The sequence below is a fragment of the Plutella xylostella genome, chromosome 21, assembly GCF_932276165.1.
Source record: "Plutella xylostella chromosome 21, ilPluXylo3.1, whole genome shotgun sequence".
NCBI lineage: Eukaryota > Metazoa > Arthropoda > Insecta > Lepidoptera > Plutellidae > Plutella > Plutella xylostella.
The window spans coordinates 3430824-3445101 of NC_064001.1; the positions used below are offsets into that span (position 1 = coordinate 3430824).

A 14278-nucleotide genomic window follows, 5' to 3' on the forward strand; every position below is an offset into this window, starting at 1 on the left:
AAGTTCAAAGGCATACTTAAGTAATAATATACCTACCTACCTTAAGTAATAACTTAAGTAATTATAAACATTAAATTAACAAAACTAATTTTGATTCCGGAAATACCACGGGATGACAATTCAACATTACTCACCATAATAAACTATAAAAAAACAGACACAAATAATCTCATTAAAATATTTACCCAGCGCGGTTTAACTTTCCCCACATCTAGGCAAAGTAAGTTGCGCGTGGCAACACCTTCCGTCTCTCGCTCCAATCGGCGCTCAGCGGCTGAGAGAAAACCAGTCAGCCTCACGTGCGCGAACGTGACGGGTGTGCCTGCACCGCCGCTCGCTCTCGCCGCCTACAGTCGCGCCGTGCCAAATTATGAATCTAGTGCAACCCAGTGTGACGTAGTGGATGTTGCTTGTGACCTGTACGTGCGAAACCTAACCCATTCCATTTATAAAATAGCCGAATAAGTTGCGAGGCGGGATGCGAGAGGTGAATGATCGTCGCCGCGGCGCCCGACTCTCGCTGGCTACTATTGTTTAAGTGCCACGGAATCTTGGTCCTTCCCATCGTTTGCCATCGGTGAGCATCCGCTTTCGACGCGAAATTAGAAGAACTAAAATGTGACTTGAATTCAGATAAGATAAAAAGTCTGTTTATACCTTGCATTGACAATCAGCAGTTGCTTATTATTAATCTGTATTTTTTTGTGTTATTGTGACTGTTGGTGATTGCAAATTATTCGATAGAATGGTATGCGGATGGTTACTTAAATATGTACACTAAACTAACTGTAAACAGATGGTCCACTTGCTTGTCACGAGAATCATCGAGGTTGCAACAGAATAACCTGTGTTTAAACAGAGATGATAAACATCGTGTTTAGATGAAATCACTTTTTCGTGCCAGCATAAACAATAGAAGTGAAATAAATGAAAACAATGCCGGCTTATGAATAGACGCTCGATGTCGGAAGCATACATTATGCGTTTGTTTACAAATAATATACATATTTTTTATACATTGTTGATGATGAATTCAATAGCAGATAAAAAGAAAATAAGGAAGATATTTTGAACAGTGATTTTGGATGAGTCGATATACAATTTTAAATAAGTAATAAATACTTGAAATAGAAGATTATTTTACCGAGATATAATCATCATCACACTATTTAGAGGAATTTAAAACATGAAATGAAAGTGTATGAACACCGTTTCTTTTCTACTGAAACATCCTATTCTATTCTCTGTGGGGGTGTTCTTCTATTTCCTGCACCTGGCTCTCTCGAGTGGAATCTTTATAATTATGTAGGTCAATGGTAGGTATATACGTTGTACCTACGTAAATTCCAAAGAATTCATTGGTACCTACATGTCAGAGTCGGGAATCGAACCTGTATCTCTGGCGTGAGAAGCGGGTGCTCTCGACTGAGCTACCACCGCTCCACTGGAACATATTATTGAGGTAGTAAAAATAATGACTCATCGTAAAGCTGCCGAAAAAGGAAATAATCATTTAGGATTCACGACCAATTCATCATTTGAGATGACTCAATACGCTACACATACGGAAGAGCGGGCAGTGGTCGATGACACCAGACTGCAGTGCGCTTTGATGTGAAATTCCGAAATCATCGGGAATAATACGCATGTCTGATCTTAGAGATCCGATATTCGCATGCATGTTCAGGATCTATTAATTAATTGCTTGATTGATTTATGTGCAGGGATAAATAAGACAGTAGATAAAAGTTGTTTATAGTTTTCACTTCTACAATCAAAGTTGACACAAATAAGTGAAAATAACAAAAGAGGTTTTATGAATTTAATTAATAGGAAAAAGAGTTACACTTATCAATAGCGCCTACCTACTACGTAGAGATTCTCGTTGGCAAATTTGATAAAAACAGCCAAAAATATCCAGATGATAAAACTAGATATTTCCAGCGATGCCGCGAAAATGTAATAATATTATGTAACGAAACCTTCAGCGCTCAAATGGAAGAATATGAGATATGATTATCATATCCACAAAGCTTTTTGGTTGATATAATCTTCTGGAACTTAGATCTTGAGGAACACTAATGTTATTGGTTTTTAATATCTCTGTCCATATTAAGTATATTTATCAATATTACAATAATTAATAAAAAATATTTCAATTTTTAAATATAATACATATACAATTGAATCAAACCATAAGTACTCTTGACATTATATTGAGTACCCATTAGTGCTCCGACAGATAATTAATTAAATAAATTACGAATTGAGACGGCATTCTAAAAGATAAATAATGTTCCTTAAAGCCAGCGTCTCTGGCAGCAAACAAACAAGCACATTTCATGCATTGTTTAATCACAACAAAAAGGCCAATAAAATCTTACACCCAAACGCTTTGGGCCAATAAAACAAAACCCATGGAATGTAAACCGAACAGCTGCTGGATAAAACACGAATAAAGCTGGCAATTTAAATACAAAAGACGAAGATAAGGAGGAATATTGATTTGAGACGGATAAACGTTTTCACCAAATAGAATTAACCATTTCTCGGGCCTGCCAAAAATTGCATAATTTTTTATATTGACTAGAATCGATTCTTATAAATTTTAATATCTGTATAACAAGCGTGTCGAAGCCTCTTCACTTGATGTTGAGAGGACCCCCAGCACTCTGTCCTTGGATTGTACTTGACCCACTTATTGTGGATGTGTTGGCAACATCAACGCTTTTGTCGCACAAAATGGGGCGCAAACGACTTCCCATTGATAGTTCTAACGTTTCAACATCTTAGTACTAAATGCTAGTACTTAAGAATATCGGAAACGCAAGACCTTTTGTTTCCATGAATGCTGTTGTGCTGCTTTTGCTATTTTATTTGAGCATGCTACATAACACGACCATAAACGCAGTTATTTATCCGAAGTCTGGTTAATTACTCTTGACCTTGGCATTGCATTTGAAAGAATTCAGCTACTTTAAAAGATATACATATAACTATCGATTATTATAAATACGATACATATATATTTCAACTTCAAATATTATATATGAAATTAAAATACCAAAGAATAATGTTATAATAATGATACCCGATAGGTACTTTACAAAATTAAAGTAAGTGTTTATTATACTCCGAGAGAACAATGAACAAAAGAACAAGACCACACTATCTGTGTGAAGTCAACGCAAAATGATGATTCACTTATAATTTAAGATAATATTTTAGCTTATCTATGTTTTTGACCTCCGCCGATCTCAGTATCAAACAATGTCGGTCGCAGTATCTAGAACTCATTGACTATTCGCAGTATTGCCAGCATCTCGCCTCGCAAATTCCTCAAATTGTAAAAAAAACGGAAATTCTAAATTTATTTGATTACTTACATGTTATCTATAAAATTACTATTTCCTTCCGACAGTAACTCCAACATACTTAATCAAAACAAACAAATTAGCGATATCCACTACGTCGACCTTGAAGTTAACCCTCAGCTTCAAAACCGAACAGAAGCCTTCGCTACAAGAAAGTGTTAGTGGCAATGCTGACAAGTACTAGCCGGTGAGTGCAGTGAGTGTCATGGCGCGGGCCGCCATCTTGCTGCTGCTGTCAGTGCTGGCGGCTGCGCGGGCGCACTACACGCCGACGTGGGCCGTGCACGTCCCGGGCGGGAGGGAGGCGGCCGACGCCGTCGCCAACGAACATGGGTTCGTCAATCTTGGAGAGGTAAGACTGTTGTTCTTTTTATTTGGAAATGTATACAGGGTGTTGCAGCAGTGGTAGACTAAGCCGAAAGGGGGTGACTCAGGTGGTCAACTCAACAACTTTTGTTTTAAGAGTTTAGAAAAAAAATTCACACTTCTTTTGCAACAATCTGTATATTATTATGTGTATTTTTTATACTTTTGAATCTGGAAACCCTATGAAAAAGATTGTTGGATATAGGATATAGGACTAGTTATTCTAATATTTGTACCTAGGTATGTAGTAAGTACATGGAATAAGGAGCAAAAATAGGCTAAAAATTAATACTAAATATCTTAGGCTGAATAAGAGACTTTGTATGTAAATGCGGAAGTTACACAAATATTGTAAATAGGTACTTACGTACAATTGAAATCGAAGAAACGCTAGTCTCAATCACATTTTTACTTACATAGTTACTCAGGTAACTCGTCAAAACACTGGATTTCCCGTAGTCCTGTGTCCTACGTAATATTTCCACCGGGTTGTCGGATTGAATATGTAAGTAGGTCGTCGGTCGGCGGAAATGTTCGATGTTACAGTTAGCCGTAGAAGACCTCAAGGCACGTTTGGAAAGTCAAACATTTGTCATCTGACCTCCCCTCCGCATCCGTTTTATCCGTCCGGCTACGTCTTCTGCTTTACTGCTCAGTTTATATCACCCTTTATACGGGCGTATATTGAGTTGAGACCCAAAAAATTAAGATTAGGTGCTTATCACGAGACAGAACTCTTATTTCTTTTTCATCAAAGTGGAACACATGCGCAAATTCCTTTGGCACCAGTTCACTTAATCTAGGATCTAATTCAAAGGATGCTCCAAGACGGAAAGTTCTTTATATCCCGGTTTACTGTCACATAGTAGGTAGGTACGACTGAAAACAAAAAAAATCCTTTCTTTTGTCTTTTCTTCGGCCACGTTATTTAGCGTAAACAAAGGTTCCCAGTGTGAGGGCGTAATTAGGTCAGAAACACACTTGGAGGGTTACTTTAGCCTCATAAAAAACGAACGAACGAAAACTGTCATACCATCCGTAGGTGTACGTTTAAGAACTATACACAGCCATAGTTCGCACGCCGAAACTTCTTTTTTCATAAACTAGATTGACCCCGTTGGTCATTTCGGGATTGCGCGTCGCGTCGATCGGAAGTGACCTCCGCCACGCGCGCAGACCGTCAAACATTGTCATACGGTCCTATTCTGTCGCGGTGTTGCCAACTTTACGGCACGAGCTGCAGAATTGAACAACTTTTAATGGGTTCACAGTGAGGAATGAGGATCAATAATAGTGATATATCACTTGTTCGACAACTTTGGGGTCGTCTCGTCGAAGGTTTTGTTGATGTTTGGAAGGTAACCTTTTTGAGGAAACCCAATAGTTTTTTTACAGTAAATATAGAGTATTTAGATTCATTTATTGTATTAGAATATTATCATCTGCGCAATAGAAACTTTATAAATTGATATGTTGTGTAAATCGTGGTATAACTGGCATGTGTCAATAACTGGCACTTTGACTAGAAAACTAAATATATTAAGCTTTTGGATATAGTAAGACCATCTTTGATGTGTTAACAGCAATCTCCAATTATTCATTTATATTATAGTTTAATTTTATGCCGCTAGGTGGGTATTTTCCGGCGCTGGAAATTATCTCAGACAAAGCGGCGAAGATCGCCAAAAAAATGCACGTGCGTTAAATTTTTCTTAAGGAGATGCCAAAATTTGTATGGCCTGTTTTCGCGAAAATAAATAAGTTTTTGATAGTGTGACAATAACAAGGAAGTAGGGGAAGGTCTAAACAATATCATAATAGCCCGATTCACTGTGATTTTAATTGTTTTCGAGTTATATTTGAGGGTGCTAGTTACTGAAATGTAATTTATATCTTCACTTAGTAACTGGCACCCCCCTGCCAGTTACTAATATTTTGGGTTTTGTGATTTTAAGCTATTTTATACCTTCTATCGACAGAAAATACGATTTAAAGTGCACTGTAAAAACCCCCAGTGTCTAGTCAGCTTTGTTTCAATAACTGGCACGGGGCTGCCAGTTACTAATCTGCATACATTTTTTTACGCACCAATAACTGGCACTTACTGGTGCGGTAAACATTTATTTCATGTTTCTTTTCAGAAAAATGACTAAAATCATGACAATCTACAGTAGTCTGTAATTGTCCACTGCTGGACCTCTCACCAGCAGTGACAATGCACTCTGTTCTCGACCTTCCTCATCCAGCCACTACCGGTCAGCTTTATAAGGTCGTTGGTCCAGCTGGCCCGAAGGTATCCGCCGCTACGCTTGCCTGTTCGTGGTCTCCACTCTAGAGCCGTTTTCCCCACTGGTTATCGGTTCTTTGGCAGCTATGGCCGGCCTAATGCCACTTTAGCATACAGAATTTAAGAGCTATATCGCTTACTCAAGTTCTCTTACGGATTACCTTATTTCTGATACGGTCCTTCAAAGAACCACTAATATTTCCAATGCCTGCTGATCTATTTTGAATCGGTGGACCAGTCCAACCGTCAGTGTCCACGTCTATGATCCATACGTCCTCACCAGTAAGACGCATTGATTGAAGACCTTTGCCTTCAGGCGTTTATGTGAAAATTTAACAAATCTTCCCCTATGCAGTCCATCCAGTAATATTTTGTTTTATGCACCTTACAGCTTCTGCCTAGTCGAATAGACTGTCCAAGGTAGACATAATATATTGTTGCTGCATTAAGGCATGTTACAACGAGGGGATTCCAGAACTGCCCAGGTCTAAATGGAATCAAAGGCTTTCTTATAGTCCTTGAAGAACTTGATAGAAACACGGTTCGTGATGACCTTATAAAACAGCTTGAAAACATGACTTATAAACAAAATTGGTTAAGAGCTTCCGAAGCTGTTCGAGGATAGTAATTGTTTTCAGAAGTGCTGTACTAATTCTGTCTTTACCCAGAGCATGTGAAGCTGAAAGCCGTAGAAACATTCAATTTCCGCAAGAAATTTCAGCTTAGAGGCAACTATACTACCGTCAGCAGTCTTCAACTTAGCCAAGTCATTTCTCCCAAGCTGCTGAATGAATACATCAAGGTCCACAAGCATTTGCTTTCTCCATTTCCGTTTCCAAATCCAAGGGTTTCTCGATTTGTTGCATTCATATGGACCCACGATTCGTCGCATACTTGTACTGTCATTTTGTCGTAGAAGTCGACCATTACAACGGTGATTTTGAGTCTTACCGGTACAGAACCTAGACAGGTAATTGTACATTACCTAATATCAAATATATTATTGATTTTAGAGTACTTATTGACCTAATTGCATGATTTTTTAAAAGGTGCCAGTTACTGAAACATCATATGACAGTTACTAATTTTTACTGCCAGTTACTAGGTTTTTTGGGGGTAGTGGATATAAACTTCATTAAAATCGAATATTAATCTTATATCTTTACAATTTATGCCTATAATTATGCCGTCATCTTATTGCCAGAAATTCAAGCCTACCAGTGCTTAAATCAGGCCAATACTTTATTTTTAATAGAAAAAATTGTGTTGCTAGTCGCTTAAACTGCCAGTTACTAGTACTTTTACCCTATAATACATTGAAATAAGTTTCAATGTATTATATTAACACCTCAAATAACAACAAGCAAATCTTCTAGTTCACTGGATACATTATTATTATTACACTATTGATACTTATGTGAACCAGTAAACACAAACACACAGGGTGGATTCCTTTATTATTATTATTATTAAATTCTTTATTGCATAAAGTAAATCGGTACAAAGGCGAACTTAATGCTAGCAGCATTTTCTACCAGTTAACCTTTGGTGATGTTGTAAAAGTGATTGGTAGTGCTTAAGGCTTTGAAGAAAGAAGATGGTTTATATTGAGTACTTTATGTATCTACAGTATAGATATGCATAAGACCAATGGAAATATTGAGTCGTTAACCAATCATATTGTACTCAATAGCTAGTACCTACTGATCTAAGTATTTCTTGTGAGTATGTATAATTTATAATCTCGACTGATAAGCTTTTAACCACGAGCTCTTCCTGTAGAGTTTCTCTAGCTACGAAAAACGATGTTTCACTACTGCTGCACGACTGTATTTTATCATATTAAACGTTCCGATGGCATGACAGCTCTCGTTTGTTCGTGCGTTGTTTCTAAAGTCAGAGTAGCCCTCCTGTGTCACTCACCAGCAATAATCTACACACGAGATGAACTGTTTAGGTTATTTATAACATCAGTCAGTTATTTATTCTTCAGTGGATGGATCCATTAGCTAGCTATTATTGTAAACAAAACGAGAAGCAAAAAGTAAACATGCAACCGAGTGTGCACCAATCTAACTGCAAAACAAACCGATGAAGTAGCTCGTTTGAACACTGTTTTCAAAACAACCGAATAGAAATAACAAAACACTTTTAACAAAACGCTTAACTTATGGTTATGTAGTTACCTAGCTACTGCGTATATATAGGTACTCACCAAATTTTTCACAACATGGATAGGGACAAAGGAGGTACTTATTGGGTTTAGTTTTGAGTAGAGCGAAAGTCAATGCAAGTCGAGTTTTAATTAAAGTTTGTAGACGAATCGATAGGTACCACAAATTGCCACAAAATGATAAATTCTCTTCAGAACTGCTTCATAACAACGGTAGTCCATTATCAAAGGTTTTAAGAAAAACTATAATATATTGAAATGCATGTTAGTAAGTAACTCAACGCAGAATAAAATATAAATTAATTAACTAGTTAATAAATAAAAGATAACCCCAGACCTACTAAACTGCAGATCTAACCTAGTTTTTATCCTTCAACCCTACCGACACGTGAGAGATTCAAGCTCGGATTAACGAGCTAAAGCCTTGTCAACTGTAATGAGATTATCCGCGATCGAGATCGTTCATACGAGGATGCCTCGCGTATAAATAGCTAATAATGCGGTTAAATCGGGCCCCCGTGCTGCCATCTAGTAGGTGCCCTAATCAGGATAACTTGGCGATTAGATTATATTGAATTTGTAGTGCTTTACCATGTAGCATCCTGTGGCATCACAAGGGGCCGAAATCTAGACACATTCTAAAAGTTCTAGACGCTATCAAACGCCTTATAAATATGACAAAATACTTCCTTAACACCCATAAATGGTTATTTTTTTAAAGGGTTATACAGCAGTGTATATACCCATAATCAAGCGGGCCATCAAATTGCTATATTATAAGTAGGTAAGTATTTTTAGCAATGTTTTTAAATTTACTTATAGGATATATTAGATCTACCGAAGTAAATATTATCAAGGATAAAAGTACCAAACATTTCAAACGAAGTTACATTTTCCAAAGACTGACTGACTCGCTTGACTAATTAAAATTAAAACCCTACGAGAAACGTTCATTACAACTCAAACGAAATCAACATTAATATTTATGACGACGGTAGAGAAGATTAGCTACATTCAAATCTCTGAGGCTGTAGGAAATGCGATATGAACCGACGTTAATGTAAGTTGAAATACGAGAGATCCCCAACTAGGTAGGTTCGGTAGTATGTAGGGTGTCTTATTATTGAGACAAATACAATACAAAACATAAAGCTAGTAGGTAGGCGTCAAAACGGTAAAAATAACCAACTACTTTTTTTAGGCTCTCAGCTTGAGAATTTCGTCTCACTTGGATATGAAATAGGACCACTACAGCACATTTGCAATCAAAAACCCTTATGACCTATGCGCACTAGCAAGCGAATTGCACGGCGCGCATCACACAACATACAGGCAGACCCAAACACTCATTCCTTCCTCAGCTAATCCTGCACTAAGCAACTAGATAGCTACCTAGGTTACCTAGCCCTGTATGTGTATATAACCACCTAGGTAGCTACCTAGACTACCTACTAGCTACCCAAGTTTCTCGCTAATAAGCTTGCATGTTTGCGTCGTTGTGGAAAGCGGCCATGACTCAGAGGATGCCCAGAGAATAATAAGAACAGATATCCTGACCAGGCTCAAGGCCGACCATTGTTAGCGAAGCATGCTGATGTTCGGCAAAAAGTTACATTGTACAGTCCACAATCGACCTGGCCTTGGTGAATTGATTATAGTTTTGTTTCGAGTCAATGACAGGTTATTTGCGGTTCTTTGCAGAACCTTACGCTTTTCTTAAAGTATAGTTGTATATGTTGAGACTAATAATTATAGCTAAAATGGAAGGTTTTAGGCTCTGTTTCACAATATTTGTACAATGGATACCTGTAGGATAAAAGACGTCACTGTCTAAAACACAATTACAGACAGCATGTCTTCTATCCCACAGGTAGCAATTAACGAGACATTGTAAAACAGGCCGTAAAACTCCTATTTTACATTAGATTAGAATCTGTTCATAAGTACTTACTTATGTACGCCATTCACCACAATCCTTTAGCTCATGTATAGTATTGCCGACTCACGACTCAGACAGTCAGTGAAACGAAAGTTCTGTATAGAAGTTAACTGTCAAACTGCAGTTACATCTGCTTGTTCCGTAGTTCAATACAGCTTTGGCCAAACCACTGAAACTATACACATAGTGCTGCATAAGTATACTTAGATACAGAGTCTGCGACGTCCGCACTAAACAACTAACTGCAAGACTGTGCTATCTTGGTCTGGATTGCGACATATTTTGTCTATGAGTGTGTATTGTATATAATACTCATATTATGTTTCGGTATTCTCGGTAAAACAGAAGAATTATTATAATTACCTTACATTCCATTTCATTTTTAAATAAAACTAAAAACATCATAAAGCGGCATCAAATAAGGGTTAAAGGGGCGAAATTAATTTATGATCAAACGAACTTACCTGTAAGTGAAGTTCGAACCATAATTACGCGTCACAGCTTATTGGACACAATTTAAGGTTTTAAATATTAATTCTAGATGATGGCCCAGGATGAAGTCTAGCTAAGTGTGAAAGCTAGGCTTGGATCACCATCTACATTATGACAACCCTAAATCGCGTCGAAGCATAATAATAAACATGCCGCTATTAAAATAGAACTGTGTTCACTATCTATTGATAAAGGTAAACTTTTACCTGCTATAGGGAATTATTTTAATAATGATGGTGGTAAATATTTTATGTGGAGCGAGTATGTACCTACTGACCCGCACGGCCTCATTTCTAGGATACTAGAACGGAGGGTATTATTATATTATCTAGGTTACCTAGGCCTAGGGCGGGAGTTACACATATGAAAAACGTATGGGATGAAGGTCAACACACGTATTTTGTTAAGTACCGTCTGTATTATCTGAAGAAATTCTTTAGATATGATTTTTTACATACTCACCTAGGTAATCTTATCAATTACTTAACTATGGAAAGTAGTTTTTTTTTTATTTTAACGACCCTTTGAGTGACGTCCTTTCGGCAACCTTACTATCTAGTTTGCATTTGCAACAGACTGTGGAACAAAACGAATCTAAACTATAATCACATTAGCCACAACTTTTACTCAGCAAACAGCTCATTCATAGAACAATGGACCATTAACAATTCACTATCGACGATGTGTAAAATTCAACACTCAACACAACTACAACACACACTTCCACTGTGTCTTGTGCCACCATCACTCAGCTTACTAAAAGTTATTTATGAAATGGGACAAAAATACGTTACAGGTGTTATTATTATTGATGTAGTCATTGTTTTTGTGAACCGTAACCTTAGTACACCTTAAAATTACTTTTATTATATTATGTACCATTTATACATACGACATGTCGAGAGCCTCATGTCATAAAAGCATGCCTTTCTTTACGCCATTCGATTCCTTTGATAAATGCTCTACTTAAAGGGGATAGATAATAGGGAAAACTTCCGGTTATTCCCGAGAGGAAAAATTGTCTGTTATATGCCTTCGAATGTACCCTTTAAGTTATTATCAAAGTAACATGTTACACGTGTTTGTAAGCTCTGGAGGGTTACTCTATAAAATAAATAAATAAAACGAGAGCAGTCGTGCAATCGGCACGTTTAATACCACAAGATAGAGTCGTGGCTCGAGCAGCAGCGCTCTGAAACTTAGTTTTTCGTCGTAGAGAGTGACCCCCTGTTCATTATTTTATTATTTAAAAATAACAGTATCCTAGTTATAATTCCTGAAAGCGTGTCCCGTTTAGTCACTGCCCACGCGACGCCCAGTGGGAAATATGTAGGTGTGTGTTCTGCGAAACAAGAGGTGGAGCTCGGGGCTGAAAGTTTCATAATTTTGATGGATCCCGCAGGGTTACACGGTACAGCCTTCATGGCTTCATCTCTGACATTGGACTTACTCTGAAGTAGTCTGAAGCACATTCAAAATAAGTACTTTATTAATGTCATAAACGTTTATAAAGTGCAGCACTTTTTTACGTTTTTTTTTTGTGAAAATACCAATAAAATGTATTATAATTTCTAGTTTGGAAAACTTACTAATTAAATTTTTGTTCATAGTACAATAATCTTAACTTACCAATAAGATAAGCGTTATTTCTGTACTACTTACTATATCTATGATTTCAGACTTCAGAGTTATGATCTATAGATATAATTAATATTCCTGCATGATGTAAATGATATAATCAAAGTACAAATTAGAAATTGCTTAGGCACTGGCACTTAATCTCAGCTGTAAACAAATATGAAAATGGTATTGTGAAGATAATCTAGATAATGATCTATTCTTCATTGTAAGTACCTACCGTGCCTAATCACCTGTAAACTCGTTCCTCCCTCCTCCCAACTACAATACGGTGAAATACGGCCCAACTCAAGGCCAACACGCAAACTTTGAATCGGGGCAAATTAGACCTAATCGTATTGAAAACTTTTCAAATATAGTTTAATTTGATTTATTTTAATCGGCTCGTATTATCTTTGTTTCAGGTAAGAAAATCCTAGCTTCTGAATAGCAAACTTCGGAAGTGATACGTGCAATTTAACTGGTAAATAATGTACTTAATATTTTATTTTTATCATTATCTTTAACATATTTTTTGTTTGTACTATCTCCACTATTATTTCACAGTAACTTACACAAAATATACTACGGACCTACGTAATTTTCCATGAAATGGATAAAAATAGAATATTGTTGCGAAATAAAGATATTTCAGAACTAACTATTCCATTCCAACTAACCTCATTCTTGTCTTGACGACAATGTTAACAAACATAATTATATGTTGGTGAATGCACATGAAAAAAATAAAACTGTTTTGATGTAGAGATGTATTTTTATATGATTATTAATAGAATACGTATGAATTATACCAACGCAAGTAGCGACGTAAGTAACTTAACTCTTTTTTTCTGTTATACCTAGTTTGTGCTATTTTTATAGCGTAGATTTTTCCTTGAATAAACATAGTAGGTTCATACCTACCTGTTCAAATGAGTAAATGTTTTGATAATTCAAATTAATATATTCTAAAGTTGTTCCTAACCACTTTTGAATTTTACGATAAAGATAATATTTTTTTAATAATTTTATGAAGATATTTTATTTAAATTAGAAGAAATATTACAATACCTATATTATTATGAGATAGTAACTTAAGCCTAATAATAAAGAATGTTACAAACTAAACTACCTATATATTATACAAACTTTTATGAAGTAAACATACTTAACTGATGAAAAAATAAACACCTCCGTTTGTGTCAATGATCACAAATTACACGCCAGACAGGAACTGGATACGTTATTTTTGACTATTAGGGGAACTACTCCATACTTACTTATATATGTATCCTTTGCATAGGAACAGGGTAGGATCAGTACTCAGTGTTTCAAAATAGGGTGTGTAAATAAATAGATAAGGTGTGTTTGTATTTAGCCTAACCTAGTATTAAGATACATTGTTACTAACACTTACTATGGACTATGTGGTCTGAAAATAAATATTTATTATAATAATACGCGAGGGGACTCGGGATAAACAAGTAGTGAGCGTGCATTTAGAAGTGTATATTTAAAACGACACGCAAAGATTTCCTGCGTTTAAAGACGGCTATTTCTGGAGTAAGGGCGGCCACTCTGTGAATGTGACAAGTGGACAAAGTGTGGGTTTAAAATTATAATGAAGAGAGTTTTCTTACTGATTAATTAGTTTCTCAAGAAGGAAGTGATTAGATTTTTCAAATTTCAAAAATGTGCATTTCATCTTTTTGAATTGCATTGTCGTTATTTTATATTTTCCTACAGTAGTAAAGTAAACAGAAGGGGAAAAGTTACTTAAATTACTTAAAACTATAGGTATGTAATATTCTTACAAAATCTTACACAAAACAGTATAATAAAATGCACAACCTCATTCTGCCACATCGCAACCTAGGAAAAATGTGTGGCTTTGTTAGGGCAAGCACAAGAATGGAACGGTGGCTGGCTGCGGCGCGGCGGAGGCGGCGGCCCAACAAAGGTTGTCAACCACGAGGCTTCACGTTCGATAACGAAATATGTTACACTGCGCTTTGTTGAAACCAGAGCCA

At 36.5% G+C, this 14278-nt stretch overlaps 1 protein-coding gene across 6 annotated transcripts in view; it reads left to right on the forward strand.

The window, feature by feature from the left end:
- The first annotated feature begins 272 nt into the window (after nucleotides 1-272).
- The window catches only part of LOC105386056 (furin-like protease 1), a 184638-nt gene continuing 170632 nt past the window's right edge, over nucleotides 273-14278 (forward strand). Inside the window, exons 1-2 of one of the 6 annotated variants that reach the window (XM_048628533.1) lie at nucleotides 273-419; nucleotides 3422-3726. In XM_048628533.1, coding sequence (XP_048484490.1) covers nucleotides 3580-3726 — 147 coding nt within the window. In that variant the 5' untranslated portion in view covers nucleotides 273-419; nucleotides 3422-3579. Of the gene's footprint in view, nucleotides 578-3421; nucleotides 3727-14278 lie in introns of all 6 variants that reach the window. The other 5 variants (XM_048628536.1, XM_048628537.1, XM_048628534.1 and 2 more) reach the window with 5 other exon arrangements.